The 26,424-nt window shown below is 39.9% G+C and overlaps 1 protein-coding gene across 2 annotated transcripts in view; it reads right to left on the reverse strand.

Annotated features, from left to right (window-relative positions):
- Positions 1 to 25,346, reverse strand: part of LOC133641599 (protein arginine N-methyltransferase 8-B) — a 90,458-nt gene extending 65,112 nt beyond the window's left edge. The window contains exons 1-3 of one of the 2 annotated variants that reach the window (XM_062035438.1): positions 24,818 to 25,346; positions 13,340 to 13,582; positions 1,397 to 1,552 (exon numbers count right to left, since the gene is read on the reverse strand). In XM_062035438.1, coding sequence (XP_061891422.1) covers positions 1,397 to 1,552; positions 13,340 to 13,582; positions 24,818 to 24,886 — 468 coding nt within the window. In that variant the 5' untranslated portion in view covers positions 24,887 to 25,346. The remainder of the gene's footprint in view (positions 1 to 1,396; positions 1,553 to 13,339; positions 13,583 to 24,817) is intronic. The other variant, XM_062035439.1, reaches the window with a different exon arrangement.
- Positions 25,347 to 26,424: the final 1,078 nt, after the last annotated feature.

Raw genomic sequence — 26,424 nt, forward strand, 5'->3', positions numbered from 1 at the left:
ATCTTCTGTCTATCCTTCCAGTCAGGGATTTATTTATTTTGTTTCTATCTGCATTGGAGCCAGATGCTATCACGTTAGCTCAGTAGCTAAAGTGTTTCGCTGATGTATTGTCGTGGAGATAAAAGTCACTGTGAATGTCCATTTTGCGTTCTGGACTCTCATTTTCAAGAGGATATAGTATCCGAGGTGGTTTAAAATACAAATCCGTAATCCACAATAGAAAAAGGAGAGTGTGTGGAATCCAATGAGACCTTGTACCTAAGTTACGGTCAGAGCGAAAAAAGATACACCCTGCACTGCCTCTCGTTCTTCATTCTAACGTTCCTCATCCACGAATCTTTCATACTCACTCAAATTAATGGGGTAATCGTCACTTTCTCGGTCCGAATCTCTCTCGCTCCATTGTAAACAACGGGTAATTGTGAGGAATCCTACCTCCTGTGACGTCACGCTACTTCCGGTATAGGCAAGGCTTTTTTTTAATCAGAGACCAAAAGTTGCGAACTTTATCGTCGTTGTTCTATACTAAATCCTTTCAGCAAAAATATGGCAATATCGCGAAATGATCAAGTATGACACATAGAATGGATCTGCTATCCCCGTTTAAATAAAAAAATTCATTTCAGTAGGCCTTTAAATATTGTTGAGCCATATTTGAACCCACAACCACGTGTCAAATTACAACACAAGACAGATTACAACGCAAGTCTCTTGGCAATTCCAAGTCAATGAAGCAAATATATAGACTTAGACTTCCTTTTATTGTCATTCAAATTTGAACTTTACAGTACAGATAAGAGCGAAATTCCGTTGCATTAGCTCGTTGTAGTGCAGGATAAAAGAGCAATAAGGTGCAGATATAAATGAATAGATTACTGTACAGATAAATATATTGCACTTTTGCATATGCATCCACGTTTATGGATGTATGTTATATTGTCTTTATATTACAGCGAGTTAATCCATTTTGGGGTAGAATTGAGGGGATTATTTTAATGCGTTCAAGAGTCTTACGGCCTGAGGGAAGAAGCTGTTACAGAACCTGGAGGTTCTGCTACGGAGGCTGCGGAACCTCTTTCTAGAGTCCAGCAGTGAAAACGGTCCTTGGTGGTGGTGGGAGGAGTCTCTGCATATGCTAGTCCTTGTACCACGATAATGCAGTGGTGTGCATCCTCAAACACGACCTGACTACCAATTAACTTGCACTTCGGTGCACCGTGACAGAGATGCCATGTGTACGACGGGCCTAAGAGGCCGTAACACTTTTATCACCCGCCCGTGAGACAGGAGATTCCTCTAAGATTACAGTAAGCTTCACCCGTGGTGCAGTATTTCAAATATATGTCCAGGCACACATTGAAGAAGTCACACACACACACACAACAGTCTTACTCACCCCATACACGTGCTTCGCTCCTGCTTTGGCTGCAAACATGGATAAGATCCCAGTGCCACTTCCCACATCAAGAACTATTTTATCCTTGAACACGTGCTTGTTGTGGTACATGGAGTTGCGGTAGGTCAGGGTCCTCACTTCGTCCTTTAGCATCTCCTGGTTTAAGAGCGGGTTCAGGAAAAAAATTATGCATTAGTTTAAACAACAACCAAAATCAGGGATATCAAACATACAGGTTGTATCCGGTTTGCCAAGTATAAAACTGAGCTTTTTTTTTTTTTTTTTTTTTTAACGAAATAAACTGCTGTTCTAAATGTGTCCACTGGATGTCACAATAGCAATTCTGTTAGGCAAGCAAGCAAGAGGTACACAGTAAAAAACACACTAGGTGTGGTGAAATTATTCTCTGCATTTGACCCATCACCCTTGATCACCCCCGGGGAGGTGAGGGGAGCAGTGAGCAGCAGCGGTGGCCACACCCGGGAATTATTTTTGGTGATTTAACCCCCCAATTCCAACCCTTGATGCTGAGTGTCAAGCAGGGTGGTAATGGGTCCCATTTTTATAGACTTTGGTATGACTCGGCCGGGGTTTGAACTCACGACCTTACTGATCGTAGGGCGGACACTCTAATCACAAGGCCGCTGAGCAGGGGGACTGTGGCTCCTCCTCCTCCTCCTCCTCGACCCACATGAAACTTAAAACCTGCCGTTTTATGTCTTCTGCTTCGAACACATCGTCATCTGGCACCCTCGTTGCCCCAAAATATCTCTGTCAAACAGAAAAGTGAACTCAACCCTTTGGAAAAGTTTTTACCTCCGTTTCTTACGGTTTGTTGAGTTAGCTCTGGATTGATACGTGGACATGACAAAGGAGGTATTTGATAACTAGAAGAGTTTATATGTTGTGTTTTTTGTTCAATCCCAGAAAGACTGTGACTTCAAGTTTAATCATGGCTTTGTAGATACACCGAGACCAAGTCTAAGCTCATTGTGTTTTTGAAGCTGCACCAATTTCCTCAGAATTTTCAACAAATTTGAAGTGTTTTGTCCAGAAGATTATTTGTGATTTGTACATTTTCAGAATGTGCTAGTTCTATTTTAGGCCAAAGTAAAACAAAGAAAACAACCTGAAGTTGTCTTTATTTTTAAGATATCATGCCATGATTTTACTATTGTGAATAGATTTTCCTCCATGCGGCCCCTGAGCTAAAATGACTTTGACACCCCTGAGATAAATAAAGCCTATTCACTGCTGCTCGCTCTTTATTTCATATTGTGAGGTCCAGAAATTAAATGTACCTCTCAGTGCTCCTGAATCATTACAAAACAGCAGCTTTTTATTTTTAGTACAGCCTTTAATATGTCATAAACTTCTTTTGTAAAGTCAATGACCCCTGCAGGAAAAAGTGAATTGTCTCTGTAAGACAAAAGGTTCTCGTGAAATAAAAGTAAGTATTTTCATATGCTTGATAATATCGTACGATAATGATTTTTCCTGTGCTATGGCAGTAATCCCAACTGGGTCTGTGAGGTCCTCCATGTTTTTAAATTTGTATTTTTATTGATTGTTTTAATTGGTTTTACCCTTTAAAATCGTTTTTAATCATATTTATTTTTATATATTATTTTTATATTGGTTTTATATTTATTTATTTTGTTTTTATTCAGTCATTTGTGGAGCTAAGGATAGTATTTGAATCTTGTTTTTAATATTTTTGTGCAGCACTTTGGAAACATTTTTGTTGTTTAAATGTGCTCTATAAATAAAGTGGGCTGGATTGATTGGATTGGTTGTACGGTATACCGATATTAGTATAGTACCGCGATACCAATGAATCATATTCAGTACTATACCGCCTCTGAAAAATACCTTTTTTTTTTTTGCATCACAATATCTTCTTTCGTTTTTAAAAAATTATGTTTATAAACTCAGGAAATATGTCCCTGGACACATGAGGACTTTGAATATGACCAATGTATGATCTTATAACTACTTGGTATCAGATTGATACCTAAATTTGTGGTATCATCCAAAACTAATGTAAAGTATCAAACGACATAATAATCAATCAATCAATCAATAAATGTTTACTTATATAGCCCTAAATCACAAGTGTCTCAAAGGGCTGTACAAGCCACAACGACACCCTCGGTACAGAGCCCACATACGGGCAAGGAAAAACTCACCCCAGTGGGAGTCAATGTGAATGACTATGAGAAACCTTGGAGAGGACCGCATATGTGGGTAACACCCCCCCCCCCCCCCATAAGTGATTATTACATTTTAACAGAAGTGTAGATAGAACATGTTAATAAAGAAAGTAAGCAGATATTAACAGTAAATGAACAAGTAGATTAATAATTCATTTTCCACCACTTGTCCTTAATAATGTTGACAAAATAATAGAATGGAAAATGACACAATATGTTACTGCATATGTCAGCAGCTAAATTAGGAGCCTTTGTTTGTTTACTTACTACTAAAAGACAAGTTTTCTAGTATGTTCACTATTTTATTTAAGGACAAACTTTCAATAAGAAACATGTTTAATGTACCCTAAGATTTTTTATTTCAATAAAGCTATTAATGCAATTTTTTTTGGTGCCCTTTTTTTTTTAGAAAAGTACCGAAAAGTATCGAAATAATTTTGGTACCGTTATCAAAAAAAAGGAGTTAAAGCTGCTGCATGTCAGGTTTAGGTAGAAGCTTACATACAGGGTTCTCACACCCGAAAGAGCCGCAACCATTGTGACCCACCCTTCAGTTTTTTAATCCTTTTAGATTGCAACGATCTCTCCTTGGGTGGGCACGCGCCGTGGGCATGTGCATCTGTGCGAGGCAGCCGTGATTGAAAACCATAAAACCCAATTACTGTTTTTTGAGCCGCAATGTTTACAAAATATTACTTCTAATTATGACAAATGTAGACATTTATTAGTAAATATGCTGATGACTTCACAGCGATTGCAGAGTTCTCCTGGAAGCCCTCAGCACCTTCGACAAGGGAGACAAAAAGCTTGCCCTTAAAGTGGAATTGCACGTTTTTTTATTTTGTCTATCATTCACAATCCTTATTTGAGACAAGAACACACATATGTCTTTCTCTAACTTGTACAATTAAAAAATAAAACTGCTAATACAAGCTTGGCTAACAATGTAGCTAAGGGGATTCCTCTATTCCCCCTTTTAAATCCCTACAAAGCTTGAAATGATCAAAATGTTGTAAATATTACATTGTATAGTTATAATACATATATACACTATAATGCCAAAAGTATTTGGCCACCCATCCGAATGATCAGAATCAGGTGTTCTAATCACTTGGCCCGGCCACAGGTGTATACAATCAAGCACTTAGGCATGGAGACTGTTTCTAGAAACATTTGCTACAGAGCTCCAAACTCCATGTGACCTTCCAATTAGCCCACGTACAGTACGCAGAGAGCTTCATGGAATGGGTTTCTACGGCCGAGCAACTGCATCTAAGCCATACATCACCAAGTCCAATGCAAAGCATCAAAGCAGTGGTGTAAAGCACATCACCACTGGACTCTAGAGGAGTGGAGACGCCTTCTCTGGAGTGATGAATCACGCTTTGACTCTGGGTTTGGAGGTTGCCAGGAGAACGGTACATTTCGGACTGCATTGTGCCGAGTGTGAAATTTGGTGAAGGAGGAATTATGGTGTGGGGTTTTCTTTCAGGAGTTGGGCTTGGCCCCTTAGTTCCAGTGAAATGAACTTTGAATGCTCCAGGATACCAAAACATTTTGGACAATTCCATGCTCCCAACCTTGTGGGAACAGTTTGGAACGGGCCCCTCCCTCTTCCAACATGACTGTGCACCAGTGCACAAAGCAAGGTCTATAAAGACATGGATGACAAAGTCTGGTGTGGATGAACTTGACTGGCCTGCACAGAGTCCTGACCTGAACCCGATAGAACACCTTTGGGATGAATTAGAACAGAGACTGAGAGCCAGGCCTTGTCCAGTGACCTCACCAATGCGCTTCTGGAAGAATGGTCGAAAATTCCTTTAAACACACTCCGCAACCTTGTGGACAGCCTTCCCAGAAGAGTTGATGCTGTAATAGCTGCATAAGGTGGGATGGCACTTCAAATTCATATGTGAGTCAAGGCAGGTGGCCAAATAATTTTGGCAATATAGTGTACTTACATTGTGTATCTAAAACATGGATGGAGGTTTTTGGAGGTTTTTTAGAGGGCTTTATAGGCGAATCCCCTTTAACTGTACTATTAGTTGCCTCTTGCTCGCGTTTTTTTTTTTTTACGATTTAGATACAAAGAAGAACACGTGTTTCTGTCTCACACAAGGATTGTGAATGAGGCAATTAAAAAAAAAAAGTGCAGTTCCCCTTTAAGTTCAGCTGAGACTGAACTTATGCACATAGGTGACGATACCGACCCACGACCCTTTCAGTTCAATGATACCTCATCCTTTTAACCCCCACCTTCAAACTCCTTGGATCCACAATATCCAAAACCGGCGACCTGAAACCAGTGGTAGACAGACGCAAAGCCCCTGCAGTCCCTGTGGCAACACTGAGATCTTTCCAGAGAGACCAAGCCCAGACTTTACAACCCGTCTGGTGCAGAAACCTGGCGCCTAGATAACACTACGGCCAGGTTGGACAGATTTGACATCAAAGCCCTAAAGAGAATTGAGGTAGGGAAAGGGTTCCAGTATGTCCACAACACAGAGATCTTAGAGCGGACACAACAACTCCCTGCCTCTCGACTTGCAGCAATGCGATGGTTCAACTATGTCATCTGCTGACCATCTGACCATCCAACTTGCGTCATCATATACTTTGACCCCCACCAAGCAGGCTGGAGACGTCCTAGAGGCGCCACCCGCACCATGCTGGCTTTGCATTGCAGCTCAGGATCTAAGGCAGTGGTTCTTAACCTTGTTGGAGGTACCGAACCCCACCAGTTTCATATGCGCATTCACCGAACCCTTCTTTAGTGAAAAATAAAATGTTTTGGTTTTTTTTCAAATTCAAGACAATGTTGTATGTTTTTGGTAACACTTTAGTATGGGGAACATATTCTAAGTAACAAACACTTAATTTAGAGTTATTTGGTTAGGGTTAGGGCATACTTGCCAACCGTGGGACATCCGAATTCGGGAGATAGGGGGGTGGGGGGGTGTTTGAGGTGGGCGGGGTTGGGGGGGCGAATTTTGGTGGTAGCGGGAATGTATATTGTAGCATCCTGGAAGAGTTAGTGCTGCAAGGGGTTCTGGGTATTTTTTCTGTTGTGTTACGGTGCGGATGTTCTCCCGAAATGTGTTTGTCATTCTTGTTTGGTGTGGTTTCACAGTGTGGCGCATATTTGTAACAGTAATAAAGTTGTTTATACGGCCACCCTCAGTGTGACCTGTATGGCTGTTGACCAAGTATGCCTTGCATACACTTAAGTGTGTGTAAAAGCCGCACATATTGTGCGACTAGGACGGCACGCTGTTTTTTTGGAGGAACAGCGGACGTGAAGACAGGTTGTAGAGGACGCTGAAGGCAGTGCCTTTAAGGCACGCCCCGATATTGTTGTCCAGGTGGAAATCGGGAGAATTTCGGGAGAATGGTTGCCCCGGGAGATTTACGGGAGGGGCACTGAAATTCGGGAGTCTCCCGGGAAACTCGGGAGGGTTGGCAAGTATGGGTTAGGGTCAGGGTTAGAGGGTTAGGGTTATAATAAGGCCATGCCGAATAAGGCGATAATAAGTACTTAATAATGACTAGTTAAGAGCCAATATGTTACTAATTTATATGTTAATAAGCAACTGACTAATGGTGAATATGTTCCCCATACTAAAGTGTTACCATGTTTTTTTACTGGTGCATAAAATGAACCGTGCATGATCATCACCTTGTTCAAACAACAAAACCAACACAGTGCATAAACTCACAACAAATTACACACCTGCCAATCAAGTCAGCTGTTGCCGTACCCGTAATACGTCGATAGGGAGAAGTTTGTATTTACACGATGAGTCGGGTGTGTTTTGACTTCCGCCGAACCCCTGAGGCCGACTCACCGAACCCCTAGGGTTCCATCGAACCCAGGTTAAGAACCACTGATCTAAGGGCTTCCGACGTGTCCCTGGAACAAGTCCGACACCTCGCCCAGGACAGACCCGGCTTGGTAGGACTAGTCAACATGGTTTGTTATACTCTCAGTAAAGTGCAAGAACAATGAGAAGAAGAGAGATTAGTCAAATGTGTCCTCTTAAACCACTATTGGTAACATATGCTAACCATTGATGGTGCTCTTATATTTTTTTTGTTGAAAGGGGAACTGCACTTTTTTTTTAGATTTTGCCTATCGTTCTCAATCATTATGAAAGACATGACGACGGAGGTATTTTTTTTTAATGAAGTTTAGTAAATATTAAATAAACGGAAATAAAAGTCCGCCTCCTCCTACTCATCTATTTCGCCCATAAAAGCCGATAAATAACCATTCAAAAAGCGCCAACAATACTCATTTTACATTTCATGATTTGAATAGTAACCAAGTATTAGTGATATTGTTATTATAAGTGCTAACGCAGACAAACTATTTATCACAAGCTTGTGTGCCAATGTTGACACCATCGAGTGGTCTGCCGCTTTCTCTCACCCCTGCGCCCTGTAACTTTATTGTAGATCATAAATCATGCACCTCACCTGAAAAGCAGATGGCTAAGGATATAATCCGACAAGTTGGGACACTCTGACAGCCATTTAGGACCTGGAACTGGTGAGAACGACAGGAAAATCGCTTGTCTCCCCCCCACCTACGCTATTTTTATGAGGATTATGAGACATTTTTCATTTAAATAGGAATATATGAGCATCCCAATGACAGCAGATATTGTACAGTAAGTGATGTTTTATTATGTTTGTTAGCTTTCATAAAGTCTGCAATTAGTAATAATCAGTGATGAAGAAAAAAAAAGCGTCATGAAAACACATAAATATTAAATGTTATTATAAATGTGTCATGTCTGTTGATCATGTTTTTGTTTGGCCATGTGCTGTTTGTTTTTTGGACTCTTTTTAGTTCCTTGGTTGTGCACTCTTGCTTGTTTTGTTTCCATGACTACTCACTAGTTTCACCTGTCTCACGTTTTGCACTCGCGCACCTGCCACTAATCATGTCGGTATTATTTAAGCTTGCAGTTGCCAGGCAGTCTGTCTGGCGACATTACCTCCTTGACACCCATGCTATCTGATATCCTTACTACTCATGCCATTGTCATGCTGCCATAGTTTCCATGCTGCTCGTTTCTAACCACGTGAGTTTTGTGTATTCTTGTCACAGTAAGTGTTTATTTGTTTCATGTTCATAGTTTTTTGCCCAAGTGCTAGTTTTGTTTCATAGTCAAGTTTGAATCTCCGCCTTGTGCGCGCTTTTTGTTTGTTCTTTTGTTAGTGATAAAAATAAATATGTCTTTACCTTCACGCCTTGTCCACTCCAACTTTCATTGCAACTCGGGAAAACGAACAACCCATAGTCCATGTCCTGACAAAATGTGCCTTTTACTACATTACATGTATACAAAACCCTAGTGTTTGGATGTTTTTTGAAGGGCTCTATAGGCAGAATTAAACGGCTCCCATAGGCTCCATTGTAAGCAGACTTTTAATCACATTTATTTAATATTTAGAATGCATTAAAATAAATAAATCATCCGCCGTCGTGTCTTTCATAATAATTGTGAACGATTGGCAGAATTCCCTCAAAAAGTGCAGTTCCCCTTTTAAGAAAATTAAATTTGGAGCCAGTGACATACAGCAGCTCTGATATTACAGTTGCATTAGTGTGTTAATGTGTTACTGGGAGAAGCTGATCAATCAGATATGATTGATTTGTCGTGTTTGCCCATGTTCTGTCATAGCGATGAACAGTATACTGTAGGTATTAAAATAAAATGTTGGTTATTACATTAGCCCTCTATCTGTATTGTGCAGACCGACCTGTCCTTCTGTTTTACCAGCTGTGTGGCATCATTCTGTTTAGTGTATTTATTTAGTTACCCTGTTTAGTTTAGAGTTTATTTGTACTTGTTGCTGATTCATAGTCGATGATTCACTGTGCACCCATGGCTGCCTCCTTACTTTTGGTCCTACTGTAACTACGTATGCATACTGTGACAGGTTCATTGGAACACGCTGTCCTAAAACCTCAGCGACAATTAATCCAGGCTCTTATAAAGTGAAGTGCACTGTAATGAACACTAATTGGCTTAAAAGCCTGCCGGCTGTCAGTTTGTTGTCAAAGACCCGTTCGGTGTTCACGGCCACTTGCTGCGGTCCTGCCTGCGAGAGGTACACGTCTGGTCGTACCTGCGGTTTATACATGCTGTGGGCACATTTCCTACCTTAATTAGTGCGTTTACAGGACAAAACATTAGAAAATAGCATTGACCTTCAAGCCCGAAATGGCGCAGTGACCCATAGGCGCCGATTTACATTTCTGCCAGTTGGTGCCCAGTGTGTGTGTGAATTAGTGTTGTCCCGATACCAATATTTTGGTACCGGTACCAAATGTATTTTGGTACTTTTCGGTACTTTTTTAAATAAAGGGGACCACAAAAACTGTCATTATTGGCTTTATTTTAACAAAAAAATGTACGGTACATTAATCATATGTTTCTTATTGCAAGTTTGCCCTTAAATAAAATAGTGAACATACAAGACAACTTGTCTTTTAGTAGTAAGTAAGCAAACAAAGGCTCCTAATTTAGTCTGATGACATATGCAGTAACATATTGTGTCATTTATCATTCTATTACAGTGTTTCCCACACATTCATTTATGTGTGGCGGCCCGCCACGAAAGAATTAAGGCCGCCACAAATATATTTTTTTTTGTAATTTTTTTTTTTTTTTTTTGGTAATTTATTATTACTATTATTATTATTATTTTTTGTCCTGTCCAGCTTCTCAGGCAAATCATATAGTTGATATAGATGCCATATCGGCTGTTCAGATTCACTTTACAAAAGAGAAGTGTAGGATCAAGATTTTTAGAGCTCTTTGTTCAGTGGATTAAGATGTTTGATGAAGCTTTGTGTCTATCTACCACCACTACTGTTTTCTGTTTATTTGTTACTGACTGTGGCAGGACACCTCTGCCTCTGTTTCACTTTATGTTGCTGGTAAATAATATGGTTGTAGTAGTAGGCTAAAGTTAAATTATTTAGTGTGCACTAATTAAAGGGGCAGAGCTTTAAGAGACATTTTAGCTTTTATATTTTTATAAGATATATTTTTTGTAAGAACCACAATTAATAAATATATTTCAGTGAGTAACTTATTGTTCAAATTTGTATATAAATATGTACATAAAGTGTTGTAATTATATTGTAAAATGGATGGATGGATGGATGGATGGACGTTTAAAACAAAACTGTTATTATTAATTAGTAAGTATACATTTTTTGAGCCTTTTTAGAGAAAATCATATCATTGTAGTAAATTATGCAAATTACGCCCCCACCGCCACAGGTATCTTGGCAGTTTATGGGAAACACTGTATTATTTTGTCAAAATTATTAAGGACAAGTGGTAGAAAATGAATTATTCATCTACTTGTTCATTTACTGGTAATATCTGGTTATTTTCTGTTTCAACATGTTCTATCTACACTTCTGTTAAAATGTAATAATCACTTATTCTTCTGTTGTTTGATACTTTACATTAGTTTTGGATGATACCACAAATATGATGATACCACAGACATACTCAGTGGCCTAGTGGTTAGAGTGTCCGCCCTGAGATCGGTAGGTCGTGAGTTCAAACCCCGGCCGAGTCATACCAAAGACTATAAAAAAATGGGACCCATTACCTCCCTGCTTGACACTCAGCATCAAGGGTTGGAATTGGGGGTTAAATCACCAAAAATGATTCCCGGGCGTGGCAATCGCTGCTGCTCACTGCTCCTCTCAACTCCCAGGGGGTGATCAAGGGTGATGGGTCAAATGCAGAGAATAATTTCGCCACACCTCGTGTGTGTGTGACAATCATTGGTACTTTAACTTTTAACTTTAAATATGGGTATCAATCCGATACCAAGTCGTTACAGGATCACACATTGGTCATATTCAAAGTCCTCATGTTTCCTGAGTTTATAAACTTAATATACATTTTAAAAAAACAAAAGAAGACTTTGTGATGTTAAAAAAATATCGATGTAATCATAGTAGTATCGACTAGATACGCGATTGTACGTGGTATCATTACGGTGGATGTTAGGTGTAGATCCACCAATGGCGTTTGTTTATATTGTAGCGTCCCGGAAGAGTTGGTGCTGCAGGGAATTCTGGGAATTTGTTCTGTAGTGTTTATGTTGTGTTGCGGTGCAAATATTCTTCCAAAATGTGTTTGTCGTTGTTATTTAGTGTGGTTACACTATATGGCACATGTTTATGACAGTGTTGGCATTGTTTATACGGTCACCCTTAGTGTGACATGTATGGCTGTTGAGTAAGTATGCCTTCATTCGCTCGTCTGCAGCGTGTTCAAAATCAAGGTGATTGTGTTATTAGTTCATTATTAGGCATAATGAAATGTTGGTTAGACTTTTTTTAAATAGAGATTATATGATTTTTAACTTGTTTTAATGTGAAATGGACCAAGCTAGCCACATAACAACAAGATTGATTTTTCTAAAATTATTTCAAAGATTGAAAGTTGCCACCAATCCCACGTGGGTGTTCCACGGGATCGGCGCCTATGCAGTTACCCACAGTATCCAGCAGATGGAGATGTAGTGAAAAAAGCTTGCTGTGTGTTACACTGTATCGCGTGTATTTTTTGTGTGTTTATTATTACTGGGTATTGTCTATTGCAGTGTTTTTTAGCCTTTTTTGAGCCAAGGCACATTTTTTTCATTAAAAAAAAAATACGGAGGCACACCACCAGCAGAAAACGTTAAGAAATTAAACTCCACCAAGTTGTCGTGCTTTATTTTGAGTTTATTGTTGTTTTCCTGTGTAGAGTTTTAGTTCCTGTCTTGCGCTGTTATTTTGGTGGTCCTTCCTGTTTTGTTGGCGTTTTCCTGAAGCAGCCTGATTGATTGATTGATTGAAACTTTTATTAGTAGATTGCACTGTACAGTACATATTCCGTACAATTGACCACTAAATGGTAACACCCGAATAAGTTTTTCAACTTGTTTAAGTCGGGGTCCACGTAAATCAATTCATGGTAGTAAATCAATTCATGGTATTCACGCCTTCCTTTGAGTGCTATTGCCTGACCTGCTTTCTATTGGCAAAAAAGACTATTTCAGTTGTGCGGACGCTTTCCTTCTTTGTGGGGACATTGTTGATTGTCATGTCATGTACGGATGTACTTTGTGGATGCCGTCTCTGCTCCACACGCTGTAAGTCTTTGCTGTCGTCCAGCATTCTGTTTTTGTTTACTTTGTAGCCAGTTCAGTTTTACTTTTGTTTTGCATAGCCATCCCTATGCTTCATTGCCTTTTCCTTTCCGTTTTGTTCATTTTTGGTTTAAGCGTTACATACCTTTTTACCTTCACACTGTCTCCCGCTATGCTCTGCATATTGGGATCACGACAAACCATTCCGACTTCTACAAAGCAATGAACTACCTGCTGCCACCTACTGATATGGAGTTTTACATGGTAACCCTGCCGAGCTCTATACAGCACAGACACTCGACAACGGCACATTATTTGCAGATTATAATTATTGATTTGCAAATAATATTTTTTGGACTAATTAGGTGAAGTTGCATAATTTCCCACGGCACACCGGATAATATCTCACGGCACGGCACAGTGGTTGAAAAACACTGGTCTATTGAACATGCATGAGTTGCTCAGCTGCCATTTTGCTGACCCTGCAGCAACCATTACGCTGAATAATCATATATCCTATTGATTGGATCTGTAAGTGTTGTTGTCGTACCTCGTGGATGCCAAAGTGGGCGTACGAGTCAAAGTAGTAGTCCTTTGAGGTCATCTCCTCGGGGTTACATAGCTTTGCCATCTTGCCCCGCCCAGAGCAGTTGGGAAGGCCGGCGGCGTGTGGCGTGTGTGGCGGTAGAACAGGTCTTGGTGTCGGCTGCTGGATGGAAGGCACAGGCTTTGGCAAGGAGGTGGGCTGAGCCGACCGCGATGGAATGATGCGGACCGGCTGCGGCTGTGGCAGCTATAGAAACAGCATATGGTTAAAACCACGCATTTTCATATGTGAATAACACACACGTCAACGTATTTCCTCGAATTGATAGCTTGCAGTCGGAGATAACTGACCCCAGCAATATGTTTGAAGGAGAAAATGTGAGGCCTTTAATCCCAGGAACACCATGCCTACCGTCAAGCATGGTAGTGGTAGTATTATGCTCTGGGCCTGTTTTGCTGCCAATGGAGCTGCTTTTCCCGCACGGTGGTAAATCAGAAATATTGGATACATAAAGGGAGTGGAGGAAATGGCATTAATAGAGGTGCAGAGTTAAAACTGGGTAACAAAATGGCACACTGACAAAGCTTAACCTACTGTTACTATAACAATCTACAAGGTTAATATAGCTGGCTTCTCTTTCTTCCCCTCCATTTCTCTGCTTTCTTCTGTATTTCAAGTTATCATTACATATATGTATTGTTCCATTAGAACAATTGTATTGTTGATAATAGAGGTAAATTATTGTTATTATTCATTATCAATAATGCTATTTCTATTGGTGTTTGTATTGCTCCATTTGCAGTGTAATAATGCTCATTGTCATTTATGTATTATTATTTATTTCACTAACTGCTTCTTTGCTACCACTTTTACCATCATATTTGTACATATTGTATTCGCTGATGTTGTTTTGTTGTTGTTGTTGTTGTCTCTCTGTCTTATCCCCCTCTTGTCCCCACAATTTCCCCCTCTGTCTTCCTTTTTTTCTCTTTCCATCCCCTCCTGCTCCGGCCCGGCTGCCCCAAATGATAATATAAATACATGTAATAAAGTCAAATATAAATAAGGCAACAAGAGAAGTATCCCACACTTCTCTTTTGTAAAGTAAATTTGTACAGCCGATATAGGCATCTACATCAACTATATGATTTCCCTGAGAAGCTGGACAAGACAAAAAAATAATAATAATATAATTTTTTTTTTTAAAAGAGGCGCAGAGTTAATGTCACACGGTTGTATTACTGGTATACTGTGTCAAAATGATACAAAATGGTTATTAAAACAACAAAGTTAGTGGTGGCCCAAGACTTTGGCACAACAGTTAAATCGCTCCTTTTTAATCGTGTCATCTGAGGCTCCATGATTCTGTTTGGTGAGTCAAAAAGAAAAACTTTGATCGCCGTCTCCCGTCAGCCTGTTAGTCAACACAAGGCAAGGAAATGTTGCTCTGCACAGACGGCGTACACATAAAGCCCTGATTATCTGCTCTAGGTGCCTGCTGGGGAGGCTGTGTCAGGCTGTGCCTTTGTGAGGGAGTGAAACCAAGAGGCAGTGATGGAGAGATGGAGGCAATGAACCGATGAGCCATTCTTGTGTTTACACTCCTCACCCAAAAGTCTTTCACCTTAATTGTCACCAGTGGCAAAAGCAATAAGTTGTTTTCAGCAACAACAACAAAAAGCTCTGAAGTGTGACAGAATAAGCTCACGGTTAGGCGATATATATTGCATCCTTATGCCATATCAAAATATATCACAGAATATTATTTGGCATACACATAATAATAACAATATTTTGAAATGGGTAAGAGGTTTTTCCTCCCTTGACTACCGACAATACTTACCGCATTTATAGATGATTTCACCTTATGTAGGGTAAATAATTCCAAAAACCCCATAATGTAGGACGTAATTTGAGCCCTTCAATACATGAATATTAGCAAACAAACAGGATACATCCTGTCCTGTGCCTGTTGATGTGCAATGTCTCATGTTTTTTGTTTATTCAATGGTGTCAGGACTTGGTTCATGGCGTGGTTTGTTCTCCCAGAAGGCAAAGGAAAATTGGCGCGGGCAAGGCGTGAATTTAAATACATGATTTATTGTTTAACACTAATAAACTACAACAAAAAGGAAGCAAACAAATGGCGCGCACAAAGGCGGAAATACAACTTGACTAAGAAACAAAAGACATGCACGTGGGCACAAAAACTTTGAACAAAGAAACAACAACACTAACTGTGGTCTTAATAAACAAAACTTACTTGGCATGAAAAAACATGAAAAAGAGCAGCATGGATCATCAGAGTGTGAATGTGTGAGGACGCCAGGACGAACAACAGAAACAGACAGATTTAAATAGTAACGTGATCAGTGAAAACAGGTGCATGACTCGAAACGTGAAACAGGTGCGTGACAAGACAGGTGAAAACTAATGGGTGACCATGGAAACCAAACCAAACAAGGAAGTGCAACCAGGAACTAAAAAGAGTCCAAAAAATAAACACATGGCCAAAACAAAAACATGAACAGACATGACAATGGTAAATCTGTAATATATATATATATATATATATATATATATATATATATATATATATATATATATATATATATATATATATATATATATGTATATATGTCTTAATTAGATTATCCAAAAAAAAACACAAAAAAAAAAATAGTGCTCGATACCGTGGTAGAGCGTAATATGTATGTGTGGGAAAAATCACAAGACTATTTCATCTCTACAGGCCTGTTTCATGAGGGGTTTCCCTCAATCATCAGGAGATTTTAATAGAAGCATTCACATACCATGGTTTATATAGGGCACAGAACGGGTAGGTACAGGCAGGCGTAGGGGCGTGGTGATTGGCTCATGTGTTACCTAGGAGGTGTTTCCTTCTGTGACGGCATGCTAATACAGTTTAGCTGCGTTTGTTGAGGGATGACAGGTCTGGACGGTATATAATAAACAGTTTCTCTTTTAAGCATAGGTTGCATCTTTTATTACCGCTGTTGTAAGGTGTGCTGGATGCAAGAATTTGCCATGTTATTGAATATTCAACATTATTGTCTTTGAAATTCCAAATGTGTTTGCTGAGTTCTGTAGTGTTCTTCAGGCTTTTGCTTCTGAAAGAAGCCTTGTGATTGTTCCATCTGGTTTTGAATTCTCCCTCAATTAATCCTAAATATGTGTCGGATGTGTTAATGTCCTTGCGTGTTACCTTTGCTTGGTAAACGACTGATGGTTGTAAGCACCCCCCGTTGAGAGGGCAATCAGGTTTCTTGCGGCAGTTACAGCCTTTGTCGGTTTTGGAGTCGTTCTGCCTGGTGGTGGACGGCTTCTTTTCAATTGCTTTGTTGTGGTTTGAAATGATTTGTCGTATATTGTTCATACAGCTGTAGCTCAATTTAATGTTGTTCTTGTTGAATACTTTTCTTAGGGTGTTGCCTTTGGGGAAGTGTTCGTCGATCAGAGTGAGGAATTTGTGGCCAATATTAGTTGAGACGTGTTTACTGTATGGGGGGTTGTACCAGATAATGTTGTTTTGTTTTCTGCTCTTTTTTGGTTGGTTTCCTGGCGTGGGTTCGTAGGTGAGGGTGAAGTTGTATCCGCTTTCATCAAGTGCTTTTTGGTACGGGGGGGTTGCTTTGTCGAATTCAGCTTTGCCAGATAAAGTTCCATTCTGTGTTTTTGAGGTGGTCTTTTTTTTTAGAATCGGACATTGTGACTATTGGCATTAGTGTTCCTGAAAAAAAGGAACCAAGCACATATTTTTACAGCTAAATGTGTATATATCATTTATACACACATACTTATTGGCCCCGCAGACACATTTTTTCTCTCAATGTGGCCAACCAAGTCAAAATATTTGCCCAGCTCTGGTATATATATATATATATATATATATATATATATATATATATATATATATAGAGCCAACACAGATAGACAGACAACATTCACACTCACATTCACACACTAGGGCCAATTTAGTGTTGCCAATCAATCTGTGCATGTTTTTGGAGGTGGGAGAAAGCCGGAGTACCCGGAGGGAACCCACGCAGTCACGGGGAGAACATGCAAACTCCACACAGAAAGATCCCGAGCCCGGGATTGAACTCAGGACTACTCAGTATTGAGGCACATGCACTAACCCCTGTTCCACCGTGCTGCCCCTGTTTTGATCATGTTTCATTAAAATTAAATGTACCGAATGATAATTTGTGAGAATCGGTTTGAATCGAGAATCAATTCTGAATCAAATCGTCACCCCAAGATTCACATCCATAGCTGGATTCTTGTCTCCTCATGCTCTCTTGCATGTTTAGCTATTAATTGATAATTATAGTTTGACACAGTGATTTAATGCCATGGAGGTAAGGATTAGTAACTTACACGCAGCTGTGCACTATGGATGGACACACTTTAGTACGCTACATTGCATAAACGGCACATTAATTGCAGCCTGTTGCAGCTTGTGGGACATAGCTCGAAGGGGCAATCAAGATGCGTTATCACGATAGGGTTATAAAAATGTAAATATCGTAGGCCAAATGCCAAATTAGTTTCATCGATCGTTTATATTGTGCAATCTTACTTCGTACTGCAACTTGACAAGGCTCAGTCATGTCAAGCTTGTCTGTTTCAACTCCTTCTGTTGAGTGCAAAGAGCACATATGGACAATCTGACAAAGTTGTGTGGAAAATAGGACCCAGTCACGCCAAGGCTGAACCAAGCAAAATCAATATGAGGGGTTCACTAATAACACACACTCAAGACCTGCATAGTGGAATCTTATTGTATTACATAGGTGCCCTAATGCCACTACATACGTATGTGAGTGCTGGTCTTGAAGCACTTGCATCAATCAATTATCCATTTCTCTCATCCTGTGCAGGCTCGCAGCACTCTGGCAATGTTCGAATCAATCACGGACAATGTACAGTTAGAAGTGCAGAAAGAGCAGGAACTGTAGCAGATTTGGCAAAGGTTCTAAAGACGGGTTTGAAAAAGTTACGTCGAGCAATGTTAATCACATTTATTGTTTTAGAGTTTGAGTCTCGTTGCCCAATGATACTAACACTTAAATATTTTGTTCGAGTTGTTTAATTCAAAAAGTGCAACTCTTATTTTCTAAAATATATATATATATATATATATATATATATATATATATATATATATATATATATATATATATATATATATATATATATATATATATATATATATATATATATATATATATATATATATATATATATATATATATATATATACTTTATATTAGTGTTGTATGGTATACTGGTATAGTATCGCGGTACTAATGAATCAAAAACGGTACTAAAATCTGTTTGAAAAGTACCGGTTCCCGAGCATTGCTGGTTTTACAAGCAGAGTAGCATGTTCAGCAGCGCACAATCACGGAGTACTTACAATCAGACATGGTGTGTAGACAGAAAAGGGAGAAAGGACACATTTTTGCTCTAAAAACTGAAGATAGAAGTGAAGTTATAACACTGAAACGCCCTCAGGAAGAGGTGCTTTAAGACATGGCTAGCGAGCTAGCGGCGAACGTCCATTCGCAGTCGGCGGTGTTTTACCTACTTCTAAATCACTAATCCTCGCCTCCATGGCGCCAAATAAAGTAAGTTTCTTACAAGTATCATCCCTGCAGGACGAGGAGTAGCTCAACATGTTTCACTAAACACCGTAGGAGGATACGATATCTAACTGCTAACAGCAAGCTAGCACCCTGAATGTAAACAGATGCCATGGGTGGATCTACACCTGAAATCCACTGTAATGATACCAAGTACAATAGCGTATCAAGTCGATACTACTATGAATTAGTAGTATCGACTTCCCATAAACTGCCAAGATACCTGTGGTGGTGGGGGCGTGGCTATGGGCGTGGTCACCATGACATCATCGAATAATTTGCATAATTTACTACAATGATATGATTTTCTCTAAAAAGGCTCAAAAAATGTATACTTACTAATTAATAATAACAGTTTTGTTTTAAACATCCATCCATCCATCCATCCATCCATCCATCCATCCATCCATCCATTTTACAATATAATTACCACACTTTATGTACGTATTTATATACAGATTTGAACAATAAGTTATTCACTGAAATATATTTATTAATTGTGGTTCTTACAAAAAATATATCTTATGACATATAAAAGCTAAAATGTCTTTTAAAGCTCTGCCCCTTTAATTAGTGCATACTAAATAATTTAACTTTAACCTACTACTACAACCATGTTATTTACCAGCAACATAAAGTGAGGCAGAGGCAGAGGTGTCCTGCCACAGTCAGTAACAAATAAACAGAAAACAGTAGTGGTCAAATACAAATAAGGCAACAAAGTAAATCTGAACAGCCTATATGGGCATCTACATCAACTATATGATTTGCCTGAGAAGCTGGACAGGACAAAAAAATAAAAAAAAATAAAAATAAAAATTATTTTTATTTTCATTTTATTTGTGGCGGACGTAATTCTTTCGTGGCGGGCCGCCACAAATGAATGTGTGGGAAACACTGGATTACATCGATATTTTTTATCGTCACAAAATCTTTTTTCCTTTTTAAAAATATGTATATTATGTTTATATACTCAGGGATTACGTCCTTGGACACATGAGGACTTTGAATATGACCAATGTATGATCCTGTAACTACTTGGTATTGGATTGATACCTAAATTTGTGGTATCATCAAAAATAATGTAAAGTACCCAAACAACAGAAGAATAAGTGATTATTACATTTGAACAGAAGTGTAGATAGAACATATTAAAACAGAAAATAAGCAGATATTAACAGTAAATGAACAAGTAGATTAATAATCATTTTTACAACTTGTCCCTCATAATTTTGACAAAATAGAATGTGAAATGACCTAATATGTTACTGCATACATCAGCAGTCAAATGAGGAGCCTTCTTTTGCTTACTTACTACTAAAGGACAAGTTGTCTAGTATGTTTACTATTTTATTTAAAATTGTTCTTTGATTGCAATAAGAAACATATGTTTAATGTAACCTAAGATTTTTTGTTAAAATAAAGCCAATAATGCAGTTTGCTTTTTCGATGGTCGGCTTTGGGGCTGAGTTGTGTGCATTTCATCGTTTCTTTTCAATGATGAGGGTGAGTCCATAACGTGCTAAATGGCTGACTGAATGATTTTGTGAGTCCGTTCGATTTATTGTGAACAATTTAATTGGTCCATCGTGACCCGTTCGGCAATTTCCTTTATGTGATTTGACAACGCTACATTTATTGGCTTCATGTGACGCTTGAGAACCTGGAAAAATCCATAAATTAGCAGTAGCATTGTATAAAGCGCAAAGTTCAACGCAAGGGAAAAAAGTTCTGCCTTGTAGTCCGTAAATTACGGTAGTTATTTTGCAGCTGTGCCGTAAATTACAGTAATTATTTTGCACTATTGACTTTATTTTGCTAAAACAACTGATACATCAAAAGGGAATATTTGTATATTTTGTTGATGTTCTTACACTATTAAATACATTTATATTCATACAGTAGTAAATTGTTCACTAATAAGTTTGTTGATAAACTAAATATATTTGCCTAAAATGTTTTAATTGGACTATAATTTAAATTGAATTATTATATAATACAAAAATATTAAAATGTAACATTATGTTCTACTGCGTGCTTTTAGATAAGGTCCATTATGAGCCAGAGGTAAGGAATTTTGTCTTTTCCCATTTTTGAGTCTACAACCATCACTAAGGTGTACTTTAGTGGGTACATAACCATTATTGCAATCAGAGCGCTCAAGGTTGCCCACAGCAACAGTCTTTTAGACATGTATGGTGTGTGTTTGCTATGTTGATGTCAAAATATGTGTACACTTGCAGTGACTTAATTTGCATGCTGAGCTTAAAGGCCTACTGAAATGATTTTTTTTATTTAAACGGGGATAGCAGATCCATTCTATGTGTCATACTTGATCATTTTGCGATATTGCCATATTTTTGCTGCAAGGATTTAGTCGAGAACGACGACGATAAAGTTCGCAAATTTTGGTCGCTGATAAAAAAAAAAAAGCCTTGCCTATACCGGAAGTAGCGTGACGTCACAGGAGGAAGGGCTGCTCACATTTTCCTATTGTTTACAATGCAGCGAGAGAGATTCGGACCGAGAAAGCGTCGATTACCCCATTAATTTGAGCGAGGATGAAAGATTTGTGGATGAGGAACGTAAGAGTGAAGGATTAGAGTGCAGTGCAGGACGTATCTTTTTTCACTGTCTGATTGTGGCGGTCCGCTCCCTGTACGATCAGTGTCAGAGCTTGGTCCGCATTGCCGGCAGTAGGTCGGACACGTTTCCAGTGAGGGCTGGACTCTCCCAAGGCTGCCCTTTGCTACCGATTCTGTTCATATCTTTTATGGACAGAATTTCTAGGCGCTGTTAGGGCTTTGAGGGGATCTGGTTTGGTGGCTGCAGGATTAGGTCTCTGCTTTTTTGCAGATGATGTGGTCCTGATGGCTTCATCTGGCCAGGATCTACAGTTCTCACTCGATCAGTTTCCAGCCGAGTGTAAAGCGACTGGGATGAGCATCAGCACCTCCAAGTCCGAAAACGGGTGGAGTGCCATCTCCGGGTTGGGGAAGAGATCTTTACCCAAGTTGAAGAATTCAAGTACCTCAGAGTCTTGTTCACGAGTTAGGGAAGAGTGGATCGTGAGATCGACAGACGGATCGCTGTATCGATCCGTTGTGGTAAAGAAAGAGCTGAGCCGGAAGGCAAAGCTCTCAATTTACCGGCCGAATTACCTTCCCAAAATGACCTATGGTCATGAGCTTTGGGTTATGACCGAAAAGACAAGATCACGGGTGCAAACTGCCAAAATGAGTGTCCTCCGTCGGGGGACGGGGCTCTCTCTTAGAGATAGGGTGAGAAGCTCTGTCATCCGGGAGGAGCTCAACATAAAGCCGCTGCTCCTCCACATCGACAAGAGCCAGATGAGGTGGTTCGTGCATCTGGTCAGGATGCCACCCGAACGCCTCCCTAGGGAGATGTTTAGGGCACTTCCGACCAGTAGGAGGCCACGGGGAAGACCCAGGAAGACTATGTCACCCGGCTGTCCTGGGAACGGCCCGGGATGCCCCATGGCCGCATGGGGCGAGGGAAGTCTGGGCTTCCCTGCTTAGGCTGCTGCCCCCACGACCCGACCTCGGATAAGCGGAAGAAAATGGATAGATGGATGGATGTATCAATATCTTGTGCCTGTTGGGAAATGTTTATTTATCCAATTCCTTCATAGTTAATATGTATTTTTCATTGTTTTCTTGCATGTAAAACGTATACCACTGTAAAACATTCATTAAGACAATTCCCACTCCTCTTAATAATCAAAGTAGATGACCTTCTTCAGTCGCAGGTCAGAATAACAGATATTGGGGAGTGGTTTAAGATCACCTCTGTAATGTTTTGTGCACCTTTTGCAGTAAAACTTCTTCATTCTCTGACACTTGACGTTCTCCAGCAAGCTATTTCATATGATCCTACGTTCCATCGTGTGCTGCAGTGGTTGCACAATGTGCTGCAGTACCTTGGACAGCGCAAGTGAAGTTCATTGAACATACGGTACTCTAATACAGTGATTCTTAACCTTGTTTGAGGTACCGAACCCCACCACTTCTTTAGTGATTTTTTAATTTTATTTTATTTTTTCAAATTCAAGACAAAGTAATGTTTTTGTTTTTTTACTGGTGCACAAAATGAACTGTGCATGAACATCACCTTGTTTAAAGAACAAAACCAACACAGTGCATGAACTCACAACAAATTACACACCTGCAAATCAGTGTGACTTCTGCTGTTGCCGTATCCACATAGGGAGAAGTTTTTATTTACACTCGGGTGTGTCTTGACCTCCGCCGAACCCCTGAGGCCGACTCACCGAACCCCTAGGGTTCCATCGAACCCAGGTTAAGAACCACTGCTCTAATAGCAGCAATGTGCCTTGTAATCTCATGGAGAGACCAGACGACTGTGCACTTCTCGTTCATTCATTTCCCACCGCTTAAGCCTGTTCAGGGTCACACGGGCGAGCCGGAGCCTATTCAAGCTGACTTGAAAATAACTGAATGTCGGTTTTAAACCAGTGCAAAACACAACTATATCAAATGAATCACATCTTTGTTCATGTGTTAATTAAAAGCAAGCATTTTTTTTAGACATAGGCACCATAGGGGCGGAATAGCTCGGTTGGTAGAGTGGCCGTGCCAGCAACTTGAGGGTTCCAGGTTCGATCCCCGCTTCCGCCATCCTAGTCACTGCCGTTGTGTCCTTGGGCAAGACACTTTACCCACCTGCTCCCAGTGCCACCCACACTGGTTTAAATGTAACTTAGATATTGGGTTTCACTATGCATTCAAGTCCCATCTTAAAACGTATTAGTATACTCTAGCCTTTATATAGACCCCCTATTTAGACCAGTTGATCTGCCGTTTCTTTTTTTTCTCCTCGGCCCCCCTCTCCCTTGTGGCTGTCCAGAGTCGGGACCGGGAGTGGACCGCTCGCCTGTGCATCGGTTGGGGACATCTCTGCGCCCCACTATGGACTGGACTTTCACTAATATGTTAGATCCACTATGGACTGGACTTTCACAATACTACGTCAGACCCACTCGACATCCATTGCTTTCGGTCTCCCCTAGAGGGGGGGGGGGGGGGTTACCCACATATGCGGTCCTCTCCAAGGTTTCTCATAGTCATTCACATCGACGTCCCACTGGGGTGAGTTTTTCCTTGCCCTTATGTGGGCTCTGTACCGAGGATGTCGTTGTGGCTTGTGCAGCCCTTTGAGACACTTGTGATTTAGGGCTATATAAATAAACATTGATTGATTGATTGATGTAGAAGCGCTTTGAGTCACTAGAGAAAAACGCTATATAAATATAATTCACTTCACATTTATACATATACTGTAAATGCACCTAATGTAATTTAATGCCCAAATCTGCATTTGGCTGGCTAGATGCTCAAAGTGTAAAAATATTTTAATTTTTTTTTGCAGAATGTTGTCTGTCTATCTGTGTTGGCCCTGTGATGAGGTGGCGACTTGTCCAGGGTGTACACCGCCTTCTGCCCGAATGCAGCTGAGATAGGCTCCAGCACCCCCCGAGACCCCAAAAGGGACAAGCGGTAGAAAATGGATGGATGGATGGATTCCTCTTTAAAATGTCGTCTTATATATTTTGTCTGAAATGCAACTTTTACCCTCCATGCAGCATTGCAGGGCAATGATATTTTTCCTGCCCTGATGTGGGATCGGAGCCGAGGATGTCGTGGTGGCTTGTGCAGCCCATTGAGACACTTGTGATTAAGGGCTGTATAAATAAACTTTGATTGATTGACTTAAAGTACAACTAAGTGCAATAATTTGAATAAATTTTTTTTAAAAAAGCCACTTTACTCACCTCATTGCTCTCAGAATCCGCCATTTTTCTCCTGAGGAGCATGCAACGGGACGAGTGCTTAATTCCCATAAGAGGCAGGGGGGGTGGAAAAACTAATATTTTTTACACTTGACAGATGGGCGGGAAAAAAAAACAAAAAAAACACCTCCTTCGCGTTTCCGGCCCAGTTATTTGTCATTGAACAGTCATCAGCGAGATGCAACCTTCTTCTAAAATGCCAAGGGTGCGCAGACCGAACCAGACCGGCTCCCAAACGTGCTGTTGCCACGAAGCGGCGCAGGTTCCATGGTGAAAAAAGTTTGCCGTCCACCGGCGTTTTTTCCCCCCTCCCGCTGGAAAAGGAGAGGCGCGCATCAGCCGAGAAGAGAAGACGTCAGGCGGCATCCTGTCCCGTCATGATGGAGTGTGCGCGGACGTCAAAGCGGCAAGTGAACGCCACCCCACTTTGATGGCTTCCACTACCGCAACGTTGTTGCTAAAAATAGCAACGGCGCTATTACGCGCAACTCGTACGGCGTGCGCGCGCGCGCGTGCACGGAAATCCCGATGAAGAGTACGCGTGCGCAAGTTTACTTCTCTGCAGCAATTACCGCTCCTGCCTTTTATTTGATGTTTTTTTATTTTATTTTATTTTGTTTTATTTATTTATTTATTTATTTTTTTGAGTAATAAGTCGTGATGTTGTTTTCATGCACGCTCATACTGGGATAACGTCGGCGCACATTTGTCCTATATATATATATATATGTATATATATATATATATATATATATATATATATATATATATATATATATACACTACCGTTCAAAAGTTTGGGGTCACATTGAAATGTCCTTATTTTTGAAGGAAAAGCACTGTACTTTTCAATGAAGATAACTTTAAACTAGTCTTAACTTTGCTAATGTGGTAAATGACTATTCTAGCTGCAAATGTCTGGTTTTTGGTGCAATATCGACATAGGTGCATAGAGGCCCATTTCCAGCAACTATCACTCCAGTGTTCTAATGGTACAATGTGTTTGCTCATTGGCTCAGAAGGCTAATTGATGATTAGAAAACCCTTGTGCAATCATGTTCACACATCTGAAAACAGCTTAGCTCGTTACGGAAGCTACAAAACTGACCTTCCTTTGAGCAGATTGAGTTTCTGGAGCATCACATTTGTGGGGTCAATTAGACGCTCAAAATGGCCAGAAAAAGACAACTTTCATCTGAAACTCGACAGTCTATTCTTGTTCTCTGAAATGAAGGCTATTCCACAAAATTGTTTGGGTGACCCCAAACTTTTGAACGGTAGTGTGTGTATATATATATATATATATATATATATATATATATATATATATATATATATATATATATATATATATATATATATATATATATATATATATATATATATATATATATATATATATATATATATATATATATATATATAAAATCAGTGACGTGCAGTCACTGGAGGCAGGTGAGGCGGGGCTCTTTTTACAAGAGCTCCGGTGTGCAGGGACCAGGTTATATTGTCAGTTATCTTCTGGTGCTGCTTACTATCTTTACTGCTGTGCCATTGATGAAGAGTGGAGCGTGGCTGGACTGGTGCTT

This window comes from Entelurus aequoreus, linkage group LG24, assembly GCF_033978785.1.
Source record: "Entelurus aequoreus isolate RoL-2023_Sb linkage group LG24, RoL_Eaeq_v1.1, whole genome shotgun sequence".
In the NCBI taxonomy this organism is placed as follows: Eukaryota; Metazoa; Chordata; class Actinopteri; order Syngnathiformes; family Syngnathidae; genus Entelurus; species Entelurus aequoreus.